Source organism: Haliotis rubra, unplaced genomic scaffold (assembly GCF_003918875.1).
Source record: "Haliotis rubra isolate DU_JTF1 unplaced genomic scaffold, ASM391887v1 Scf124, whole genome shotgun sequence".
Classification (NCBI taxonomy): Eukaryota; Metazoa; Mollusca; class Gastropoda; order Lepetellida; family Haliotidae; genus Haliotis; species Haliotis rubra.
This window is the reverse complement of record NW_025765159.1, coordinates 98,422-111,217: the sequence shown is the minus strand read 5'-3', so window position 1 is coordinate 111,217 and position 12,796 is coordinate 98,422. Positions and strand designations below refer to the sequence as shown.

General features: G+C 38.9%; 1 protein-coding gene across 1 annotated transcript in view; it reads left to right on the top strand.

The window, feature by feature from the left end:
- The window catches only part of LOC124266235 (gamma-aminobutyric acid receptor subunit alpha-2-like), a 113,473-nt gene extending 101,046 nt beyond the window's left edge, over positions 1 to 12,427 (top strand). The window contains exons 6-9 of the mRNA XM_046701051.1: positions 715 to 843; positions 3,452 to 3,604; positions 5,167 to 5,375; positions 11,905 to 12,427. Of these exons, the coding sequence (XP_046557007.1) occupies positions 715 to 843; positions 3,452 to 3,604; positions 5,167 to 5,375; positions 11,905 to 12,216 (803 nt within the window). The 3' untranslated portion in view covers positions 12,217 to 12,427. The remainder of the gene's footprint in view (positions 1 to 714; positions 844 to 3,451; positions 3,605 to 5,166; positions 5,376 to 11,904) is intronic.
- Positions 12,428 to 12,796: the final 369 nt, after the last annotated feature.

Genomic DNA, 12,796 nt, shown 5'->3' with positions numbered 1-12,796 from the left:
TCTTTAAATTGCAAGGGAAGACATAGCATCTGATATCAATTAAAAGCAGGATGAGCTTGCGTTAGATGTGTCACAGGACATGTTTAAGGTACTCGCGTCAAATAAGAGAGATTTGGGTGTTGTCTGGGTTACTAGCTATAGTGTTCCAGAAGAATTCACTTTGAAGTGAACCCTTGCAGTCGTTCGAGGACTCGCTGTTAGAGAATTCGCCTAGACAATGTTCCTTTGTCAGTACAATTGCATGCCTCTGGGTTTCAGAAACGTTACGAATCGTCGACAACCTGTATGTACATAACATTTGGGGCTTGCGCGATATGGCTATGGCACTTAAAAACTGAAGCACCACAAGGCACAGCTCATGCACTATGCACATCAGAATATCACATGACTGACGCAGAGATGTGTTGACTTTCATGTCGCCTTAAACTTCTTTGACTTTTATGAACTAATACAACGAGTTTTGCTGAAGTACAATTATTACCTGGAAAGTCATGATGATACTTTAACATGAGCTAAACTCCATTCATATCTCCTTGTTTCAGTTGGCTGTACCAAGGATGACATGGTGTACTTCTTGAAGTTTAACATGGGCTAAACTCCATATATCATTGTTTACCAGATGGCTAGTTTAACATGGGCTAAAATCTACCATGGACGGTATGGTATACTTCTGGAAGTTTAACACTGGCTAAACTCCATATCTCATTGTTTCAGTTGGCTATACCACGGACGATATGGTATACTTCTGGAAGGGGGCGGTCGATACGTATGAAGGTCTGACAATGTCAACGTTTGAGCTTGGAATAATTGAAACATACAACACGACGTCAAGAAATACTTTAGGTAAACATATTATTGTCGTGTTTGGTATAGCTGAAGCCTTGTAGAATTTACCCATAAAACCGAAACTTGAATTTCTTTTTCTTGCTAATGCAGCAATGCACCAATTTTGACCTGTACTAAATCTTCTCATTATGTTTCAAGCGAACACTTGACTTGCCTTAGCATGTGTTTCTGATGCATGTGTTTTAGTCACCATTTGGCAAACACCTGGTATCATTGATAGTAGTTGATAAAGACATGCATATGATATAGACGAAAAACGGCTCCACTTTCAGTCGTATAATTATCTAAATGATTTTGACGCTTTTACCTACTGGGTTTCACCACCAGGTATATAGATCAGAGTTAGTTGGAGTCCAAACGCGTTACAAATTGCCCATTGTAACCGAACGATATTATCGAATTTCTGTGTTCACGGTTAAAGGTTTCATTGATGTCGTATTCATACTGGGTAGCATAGTCCTATTCGCGATACTCGTTTCCTGATGTAATATCCTCTTTTACTGACATGACAATGAATGATCATTGTTTCACAAATCATACAGTATGATTTGAAATTTCTACTCAATGGTTGCAGCAATGTTTCAAATAACGATTGTAACAGGGACAAAACCGATTCCATAATCATAAGATATGTTCATTGTCCACCTACGATTCCGACCGTATCAAACGCACGCGTTCGAGTGTACGGTAATGAGTGAATGAGTGAGTGAGTTATTATTTAACGTCACATCGGCAGTATTTCAGCCATATCGTGACGTACGGTAATGAGAAACAGCTATAAGATTTGACATTGAGTAGTGATGCCTGAGTTCAAATGCAAGAAAAAATATATATGCATATAAATTAGACACTTTCTACTGAGTCCACTTTTATCGTCATTTGCACAATACACTACGGTTGTTGCTAAGTGCAGTGTTAAACAACAAACAAACAAACAAACACTATGGTTATAGGAACTTGAAAAGGACGACTAAAGTTACTTTGACATAACAGTAGTTCGTTAAAACATACGTCAGTACTTCATCAACGTGTTCGTTATAAGGTAATTTACTGTAGATCAGACGTACCTGTAGCTCTGTCCAAAAGATATCAAATCTTCATTTTAGCCTCTGGATCTACCCATATTTGTATACAACCATCAAAGTAAAACGATAGAGTACATTAAACTTTGCTTTACGATCTACCTTCGGTTTATATAATTACAATGTCTGTTCATCAGACACTTATATGCAGAAGCTATTTCCACCGCAACCAATACCAGAAAACACACACAGATTATTGGGTCAGATAATCAGGCCACGCGTTCTGGAAATAATGTAATCCATCCGCGAATATTAGCACGTCGATCCAGACAGACAGCAGACAACACCGAGATGAACAACGCCTGCTCCACAGAGATGGAACCCTTCGATCATTGTGTTTCAGAGATAACATATCTTAAACGGGGTTTGATGAAATATTAATGATTACACGGAAACAGAGATATGAAAGGGGAAATTGAACACAATAACATATGCTAGCCTTCGGTTAAAAAGTAGATTGGCTGATATAAGTCATTTCATGTCTAGTCAGGTTGGTTACTTCCACCGATATTATTTATGAAGCCAAGCGGATACATACAAATTGAATCACGTCAAATATGAAAAGGTTATCTCGATAATCTAGGGGAATTTAATAATACCTACCGCACGAATAAGTTTTATTGTGATGAACATGTGTGTATATGTCTACTATGACATGTTTTTCAGTGTTAATAAATCTCTTAATTTGATAGAATTCCGTATCTTATTTAAAATGAAATTTAAAGAACATCACCAGCTTATAATCGTTACCAATATATCGATATATTAAGATATCAGACAGACAGACAGTTTTATTCAATATAAAGGCCTCTGGTCCAAAATACAAATCATTTGTCATTGAATAATTAAGGCGCACATAAGATACGCAACAATGAATGTAGGATTCTAGAGGAAGAAATCATGGTTATAGTAAGGTAGAATTCTTATACCCTGCTGTGATGTTTCGGTGTGCAGTGATCTTAGTTGTTAATCACCGAGAAAACTGAATAAACAGGAAACGATTATGTTACAGAGTGAATTAAGAGCACAAATAGCTTAGCCATCAGAGTACATATTTAACAATGATACGTGTGTGACTGAATGTTGGCAACACGGCGAACTCCCAATAATAGTGGCCGTGTGTGGACACAGAAACATCGATAGTCCTCAATTTTCGCTTTCCAAACAATGGAACCAAACAAAAGTGTTAGAAGTCTATAACCAAATAAATCAGTCGGCATTTCCATTTTATTCCAACCATTTTAAAATCTGGATGATGTCATTGAGTTGCCGGGGTTTCGATGAACGTCTATGTGTATAACAAATAGAACTTGTACTCCAGTATTTAAATGTAAGCTTCAAAGAATCATTTTTGAAACCGGCCATTACCGTGACGTTCTTGTGTTAAAATCGGCTCGGAAGTTGAATGCGGAAGATATTTCCGAAACCAGCTGGATGTATTTACACTCCCCATGATAGCATTCTTCCAGAAGGAAATTAACTGTACCGACTTAGTAATTCAAATTACCACATTTTCATTTCAGGAAAATTTTCTATTCTTGGAGTTGACATACATATGCATCGCCATATTGGATTTTACATCCTGCAGACTTATCTCCCTTGCTACCTGATTACCTCCCTTTCATGGATATCATTTTGGATCAATAGTGACGCTGCACCTGCGAGAGTATTGCTAGGTAAGAACATGCATTACATTTAGTGTCGCAATGTATTCGTTGTGTCAGTGTGACAGTTTGCCCGTGGGTGGTCTAGTGGTTAACTATAAGCTTGTTCGAATTGCTATTATCGGTAAAACCATTTCCGGCGTTCCAAATTTAGAAATTCTGCTGGGCGGTGGGGAAGTCTAGTGGTCTAAGTCGCTCGTCACGCCGAAGGCCCGGGTTCGATTCCCCATATTGGTTCACTGTGTGAAGCTCATTTCTGGTGTCCCCCGCCGTGATATTGCTGGAATATTGCTAACGGCGGCGTAAAACCACACTCACTCACTAGAAATCTTGCTGAAGCGGCGTAAAAGCATTCTCATTCATTCATTCATTATAATAATTCATGTATGTATTTTAAGTTTACAAGAGGGGAAAAGATTGTTTTTGAGCATTCTGTGTCATCGATGGCTTGTATTCACAAACGTTAACGTCACTTAATTTCCAGTGGAATATTGGAACAACGTTTTCTGCATGTGACGTCACTTGGTCTTGTCAGGATGCGCTTAACATTCATTAACATATGAGAGTAGTCCAGTTATAAGTTTTCCTTGCTTACTTTATAAAAGCGACACTATGGAGAATATTGTAATGTCATGTTGGAACCACCTGTTATTTGTTTTGAAGTTACAATTAGTTTCTGATGATTGTATTTGACATTAATATCCAGTCAAACTACTATCACAACATGCTATATCAATTGTGGCGTTTCTCGTTTGATGATTAGTTTTAGTTTAAGTCAAAGCGACTCGCAATAATTTCATAATATGCAATGAATGAAAATGCAGCGTTGCTGGAACATTTGGAAACATTACAACACAAACATTATCATAAATTTGGAAACATTACAATCCAAACATTATCAGACATTTGGACACATTACAACCCAAACATTATCAGACATGTGGAAACATTACAACCCAAATATTATCATACATTTGGAAACATTACAACCCAAACATTATCAGACATGTGGAAACATTACAACCCAAATATTATCAGACATTTGGAAACATTACAACCCAAGTATTATCAGACATTTGGAAGCATTACAACCCAAATATTATCATAAATTTGGAAACATTACAACACAAACATTATCAGACATGTGGAAACATTACAACCCAAACATTATCATAAATTTGGAAACATTACAACACAAACATTATCATAAATTTGGAAACATTACAACCCAAATATTATCATAAATTTGGAAACATTACAACACAAATATTATCATAAATTTGGAAACATTACAACCCAAATATTATCAGACATGTGGAAACATTACAACCCAGACATTATCATAAATTTGGAAACATTACAACACAAACATTATCATAAATTTGGAAACATTACAACACAAACATTATCAGACATTTGGAAACATTACAACCCAAACATTATCAGACATATGAAAACATCACAACTCGAACATTATCATAAGTTTGGAAAGATTGCAAACCAAACATTATCAGACATTTGGAAACCTAACCTAAACATTACCAGAAATGTCATTATCAGATCTTGTTTTACAGGAGTTACAACAATCCTGAGCACCGCTGCTATTGGGATGACTGTTAGAGAAGGGTTACCCAGAGTGCCATACGCCACGGCATTAGACATTTTCCTCAACGTGTGCTTGGTGTACGAGATGGCGGCCCTGATCGAGTACGCGGCGGTCAACTACTTCATGACAATATGCGCCAAACTTAATGCACCGCACGAAGAGGATGAAGATGAAATTGTAAGTGAATAACATTAGTTCGGTAGCCTAGACATATACTGTACATAGCTCAACGGGACATAGGAGATGGTATGCTAAATACACATCCCTCTTTATTCTTTTGCTTCTAGTCGCTCATATTTGTATGCAACGAAATTTTTGAGAAATGCTGGAACCAACATTGACCAGATTTTGAAGTACATAATTCCACTGCAATTTCAGGCCTACCAAAGAAAACTTTCCCACTGTGCAGAAAAACGCAGAAAAGCCCACATTAATCGTGGAAATAGCAACATAAACATAATACCTCGCTACTGAAACAGTAAAAACGGCAACTTTAAATCGCTAACACTGCATCATAAAACGAGGAGCCCGCAACTTCGATTTTGCGCATGCGCCTTCTCTCATATCTCTCTTCCTTTTGGTTCGAATCCACATCCGCATGGGTCATGATCCCAAGTCTGCAGAGGCATACGTTTGTTATAAGGTTTCATCAAAATGGTAAACGTTTAAGACCCTTGTGACTATAGTCTATTCTGTGACAAAATAATTTTAGCTGATCCAAAATATGACGGGATATGAATATCTATGAAGATTATACATATAAATTCAGCTGTATCCTGCTTGTTTTTCACAGTGACAAGTGACAAAGATTTATGTATCTTGGTTTGGATAATTTGGTAAAGTAATTTGTGAAGTGCCCTGCGTCACACACACACACACACACACACACAAGCACACACGCACACACAGAGATCTATAGATAATGAGAGAATAGGTTTTACGCCGCTTTCAGCAATATTCCAGCACTATCACGGCGGGAGACAACAGGAACATGCTACCCCATATCTACAGATAAACCTGTGATGAAATGGAATGAAGATTCACCTTACAATAGCCCCAAGCAACCTATGCCGGTCTTACGCCAATCGTTGTTGCGATGATTTGTCTGTTACCGTCGCAGCGTAACCAGATGTCATGGATATTTGCTCATAATATCGATCACTCGCTTGCTAATCTCAGTGTTTGCAATGGCTGCACAGAAATCGCAGGACATCCCATGTTAAGTCACGTAAGGAAGACGTTTCTCGAACTTCACATCATAGTGGTGTAGTGGTTAGCATGCTGGCCTCTCACGGCAAAGGCCCGGGTTCGAATCCCGGTGGAGACACCAAAATTTGTGACCTGGGTCTCATACTGTGTTGTGTCCCTGGGCAAGGCACTTCGTCCGCATTGCACTCAGTCCACCCAGCTGTTTAAAATGGGTACCTGAAAAGCGGATGTACGGACCTATACGGTCGCGCTTAGCGCTTAGTAGCAGCTTTGAAAGTACAATTCCGTCAGGGTAATAATGTAACGCCAGAGAACAGCATCGCGTTGGATTCTAGGCGCAAAAAATTAGCATTATTATTATTAGTAGTATTTTCCTGTGACCTTAGCCTGTCAGATAACAGATTTCCTGTGGTTTACGACACAACTTTTAAAAATGTCGACCTTCATTCCAGAATTAAAGAAAATTAAAAAAAAAATCGAATACATTTCTCGATTCAACATGTGAAAATTGAGCAAAAGAATATTCTGGATGACTTCGAGATGGCCCAGATTGTATGGCAGTACTTCCGACGGGCTACGGAAAGTCTCTTCCGTTTCAAATGTGTTTTTTTTCCAATTGAAGCGAGAGATAGACGGCGTCTAGCATACGGAATCAGTCGTACAGCCTGTAACTGACGTTCGGAATGTCCCGAGTTAACCATTTCCGAGGATGCATGATTGAAAAAAACACATTCGGATTTTTACGTTCGCGATCTTGCAAGCGACGCACTTGTTTGTCGAATGAAAGGCTGTTTAGACGTAACCTGTAAGGGGCTGTACCTGTCCTATCCTTGTGCAGCGCTAAGATGTGATTTTATTTAGCAAGATGAAAACCGGATAACTTTTTCGAGTGACATTTTAGAAGTTTGGAAGCACAATGTAGACAATCTTTATGGATACTTACTTTTTATTTTTCGTGAGTGCGACGTTTCGATACAGATTCCTGCTTGACAACGGTAAACGAATTTGTATCGAAACGTTGCACTCACGAAATAAAGAAGTTGTTATCCATAAAGGTTGTCTATAATGAAAACCGGAGCAACGATGAACGCTATGGGGCACCATGACACACAACCATCCAAGTGAAAAAGCCAGCAGACCAAATGATCCCATTTTGTCCATCCTCACGACATCAATAAGTCACCAGGAACGAATGTAACCGAATGTTCCCACGAGGGCCGGACCATGAAACACCGACTGCTGGCTTCAGGCAGACTTCCGGAAATACATATCCAGTTAATAACTAGCGCTTACACAGTTTCATTTTCATAGACTATTGATGCCGATTACTTAACATCCTGTGCTGCATTATATCCACGCATCTTTCTGTGCTCAAAGGATAACACTGGTAATAAGGGCCAAGGTTATCCAACAATAGTTATCACGAAAGAATGGGTGGTTGGTTCGTTTGTTGTTTAACGTCGCACTCAGCAATATTCAAGCTACATGTTTTCGGCAGTCTGTAAATAATCGAGTTTAGACCAGATAATCCAGTGATCAACATCATGAACATCGACCTACGCAATTGGGATACGATGACGTGTCAGCGAGCCTGACCATCCGATCCCGTTAGTCGCCTCTTACGACATGCATGGCCATGGGTTGATGAAGGCCAATTCCAACGCGGATTTTCACGGATTTATTACGAAGGAAATCATGTTTATTGTTTAAAGCTGCAGTCGGCACAATTCCAGCTGTATGAAGGCGGTCAGTAAATGACATCATGAGCATGTATGCAGTGAACACGATGACATGTGTCAATCAAGTCAACCCTATCCGTTTCGTCGGGTCATCCGACAAGCAGGGGCTACTGAAGATCGATTCAAACCCGAATCTCCACATATAAGAAATATAAAAAGTCATAGAATTACACAATCTGCATATATATTTACACTTAATGTGAATGCGCTGTCGTGAATCTGAAAAAAAAATAAAAGCTCACTCCGTTTCTGTCACATTCCGCTCTGGCCCAACTCTTCTGACTCGCGCTCTCAATGTTAACGCATGCGCAAATCAGCTCCAAGACATGTCATCTCCAAAACATCACCTTTCTCCATCAGTATGTTGAAGGTTGCCATACAGATAGCTTAGCAACCTCTGATAACGTGTTAGAACATAATGCTTGCGTGCTCAGCCATTTAATCGTCAATTCTCTTTGCCCGGAAGAGTTGCGGCCCTTATCAGTGTCAATGGCATATGATCGGCTTAAATCTTAGATTCGTCTTAGCTCTGATTCCCACTGAGTCAACACATACCTATGCTCAGTCGTTAAACAAGCAGCATGCATCAGATCAGACTTTCCTCCAACTTCAAGGTAGCACGCCTTGATATAAATGAAATACTGTAACAATTCAAATTGACAATAAACCAAATTCCCTTCAGCGGAAGGTTTCAATTCTAAGAAACTTTTTAAGTGCATTTCTTTTGCCATGGCTCGCGAGGAAATCATATCTATGAAATTTCAGCTGTGCGAGACGCGTCTCGACATACCTAGTGGTAACATAATTATCGATTTTGTCCATGTGAAAGGGATGCGTTGTTGGTTAGGTTTTTTATGGGACTGAAAGGATGTAACTCATCCCGTTCCCCGTGTATGCTTACAAGTATAATAACAGACTTGTCAAACATATAAAAATGGTTTGGCACTTCACTAGATATTGGAAACAGCATGACACAGAATGATATCACCAATTTTGTTAAAAGGAAATATTGGAATTCTCTGGGTTCCATCATTGTCAGTGCAATCATACGAGGTAATACAATTTTTGCATCACAGAAAATTTGGGCGGCTTTTTATCAATTTTCTATGCAAACAGATGCAAACCGTGGCCACATACGTGGATCAAGTTCACTGCAGTCGACCAATTTATCCATTATGTCAAGCTTGACATTTACCACTATTCCCTTGGAACAAAATATAACATTATAGGTCTTGCCTTCCATCTCATTAGGTTTGTTGGCAGAACACTAGTCAAGGGATACTGCACTGGGGATCTTTTTTTCAGAACGTACTGCTTTTAATCCGAAGATGTAAACCTTTTACATGTAAGATGTACAGTGCCAGTGTCATCAAATTAAGAGAAAAGAGTTGCTAACAACGGTATTTTGAATAGTATTACAAAATGTTCACGTTTACTAAATCAAGTAAAAGAAGATCACGGACGATTTATACCTTGAGTTTAGACATTCAGAAGCTGTGGTTTCAAGGAAGACAGAGCGGAATTGTCAAATCCTGTTCTTTGTGTGCCACAAGCTCTTGTCTTTGTTGAACATTAGGAGGACATGACTGGAATATTGCCCACAAACCAAAAGATCATGGCGAGGACTAATTGGATTCGGACCATTTTTATTGGGACGTGTAACGCATGAAGAGATGTGAGTCACCCTGTCAGCCCTCTAAAGGTCTGAACATTTGGCATTAGCATACTTTTGTGTGTGGTTGCATTAATGGGCTGGGAAACGGTGGAGGTGGATCTTTCAAAAGATGGAAAATCAAAAATAGACTCCTGTCTATACTCGACAGTCAAATTAGGTTGACAAAGAACTATACTTGGGATTATGGCGTACCTTTTATATGGAGCTGTAGTCTCTTGTAAAACCATAGGCATGTGACGCCAAACATATGCTTCCAAAACATTCCAGTCCACTATCAGAAATGCAGAGATGGTCAGATATAATTCTTAAACGCGAATTTTTGAAACATAAGCATGTGTACGGGACTTTCAATCCTCAAATTATGAAACAAACAACAGTCCTCAAATTTACATATTTGACATTGTTTTACCTTTTTGTTCGTCTATGAGAGGATCAAACATCAAATACTTCTAGTTTGCGTCGTCTCATATAGAGGACCCGCAATATACACTAAAATCCAGCATTACAAGCAGCATATAATGTGCTTTATTACAACTGCTGTTTGTCTGCTGAACTGGTCACCAGTATTGATTGTCTCAACAATTCTTCTATGCGAGGTGTTATTATCGCAGTGAAGATTTGGTGGAGCACTTCCAGTGTGAAAAAGCAATATGTATGTGTCTAGTAAACTCATTGGCCACTACTTCAGACGAAGGGCTCTCCGAATGATGATCACATAATCACAATGTCTGCTTCGGGACAATACAGAGCATTTGTGTTCGATGTCTGAATATGCTTGTGATGAAAGAAGATGAAGTACCGCACAGTTTTGATGTCGGTTCTTAAACGATGAAGATGGAATAAGGGGTGTAGCAAAGCGTTGCTTTACTGGTCATGTCTTTAAATACTTTCAGGAAAATGCTTCGGAAAGGGTGACAGATTATACATGTCACTCATGACACTCCACTAATGTGGTAAGGTTTGATCTAAAGATTCTCACAAATGCATTAGGAACATGTTCAGAGGAGCACTTCTTCATATTTTATAGACTTGTAGTGTACGGAATGTTAGGGATTTGCTTTGATGTATGGGAAACTGAAAGTATGCACAATTCTAAAAGCAACACTGAAAGAATATTGTATCCCATATCTACAGGAACAATCTACATGGGGACACTTATGTTTATTCTGCAACTTTGAAAACTGTAGCTTAATGTCTAATGAGCAGATTAAATGAACATATCCACACAATACAAAGCTATTTTGATACAAATATGTGGTTAAATTACATCCTTAACGACGCAAAGGTGGAATTCTGATATTGTTAGATTGGACAGAGCCTAAATAAGTTTTTCTGATGGGAAAGTCAACCTGACATAAAGGTTCCTTCTTTTTGGCCATTTCGGAAATCTAATCTAACCATAAAATAGTATATGCAGAAGATATCTGAAGGTATCACAGCTCATTTTCACCGTTGATAAGAATACAAAATATCCCATAGCAGCAATGTCGACGTGCACAGCCATTAAAACCAATATGACCCTACTCTGGACGAAACTTGTCAATGCTTGTCGTAAGAGGCGTTGGTCGTTTCGCATTCGCAAAACATCGAAAATTTCCGTATATCATACGTGATTCAATATCATTCGAGATAAAGAATTACTACTACGAAGTACCAAATGACTTCGGCATTCCCAGTGGGGTACATAGAATATGTTACTCGCGTGTAAGCGGGCTGCAGCGCTCAGCCAATCAGAAAACGACATTTTTGTGTTAGGCAAGATAACCATTGTTATAGACCGCCATGATAATGCCGATATTGCTGCGGAGGTGTTGAAAAATAAACAAAAAGCTGACGAAACCTTTCGCTCTAGAATCAGCTTACAGCAAGGTTTTCAGATAAATGCCATTCAAATTTACACGACAATACTCACGAAAACAGGAATCCTATTGCCGATCCGAATAAAGACATTTCCCCAATTTAACCTGTGGAAAAAAACATATTGGACACGTAGAAATTATAAAAAGTAAAGAAAACGTCTGTGTCAGGAATCTGACAACCAATCTGAATTCAGCACCAACTCACCTTTGTCTTTCAATTTCAGGTTCCACCTCCGCCTCAAAGAAAAGCTATCTACGTAAACGAGACGGATGAACGGGAACGGGAGATTCTGATAGAAGGGGATGAATGCATTGAGATGGAGACGAGTAGATACAGCAGCAGTTGCTGCGCCAACTCCTGGCGTTGTTTGATCGGCAGTAGCAACTACAGGCCTGCAAAGAGCGAGTTAACTGCCTACGAACCCGGAACCAACGTGAACCGAATAGACAAGACAGCAAGGATAATGTTTCCGGGGTCATTTATAATTTTAAACACTTTGTATTGGATAGGATATCTTTACTTAATGGAAAGCTGACTATTTTCACCTTTTTCTTGTTTCAAAAAGTTGGTTGCTAGTTCTTTACCTATGTCGTTACGTTATTACCTGACATCTAATGTCGTTGTGTCGTTAAGGTTTGCTGAATGCATGGCGTTAATATCTTGAACATACTTAAAACTATTTTTCTGTTCTGTATTGCTTGTAATTTCACACTGTGGGTGAAAACTGAAACAGCTTAAAAGGCAACGTTGTATAGAATGAGGGTTGATGTATTATGCAATAAAAATACATGTCTTGTAAATAAACACTTTGTTCACAACTTAGCACAACTTGTTTTGCTGTGGATATGTCATCGCCACGTTTCTGTTCAGATGGGACGTCTAGAAATGTAGTCTAGAGAATGTATATGTCATTAATACACTCCAGCCTCTTTCACTGGTGAGTCGAATTAAAGAATTCTTTTCGAACAAATGCGAAGTAAATCTCCAACTTTCATTGTGTAGGGTAGCCGAGGCAGTCCATTCCTGTCACCAATTTCGACTTGATTTCTCAGGAGGATCCATCGGTACATTGCACATTTCCATGAGACTTCTTGTCATTGATCCACAGACCCTAA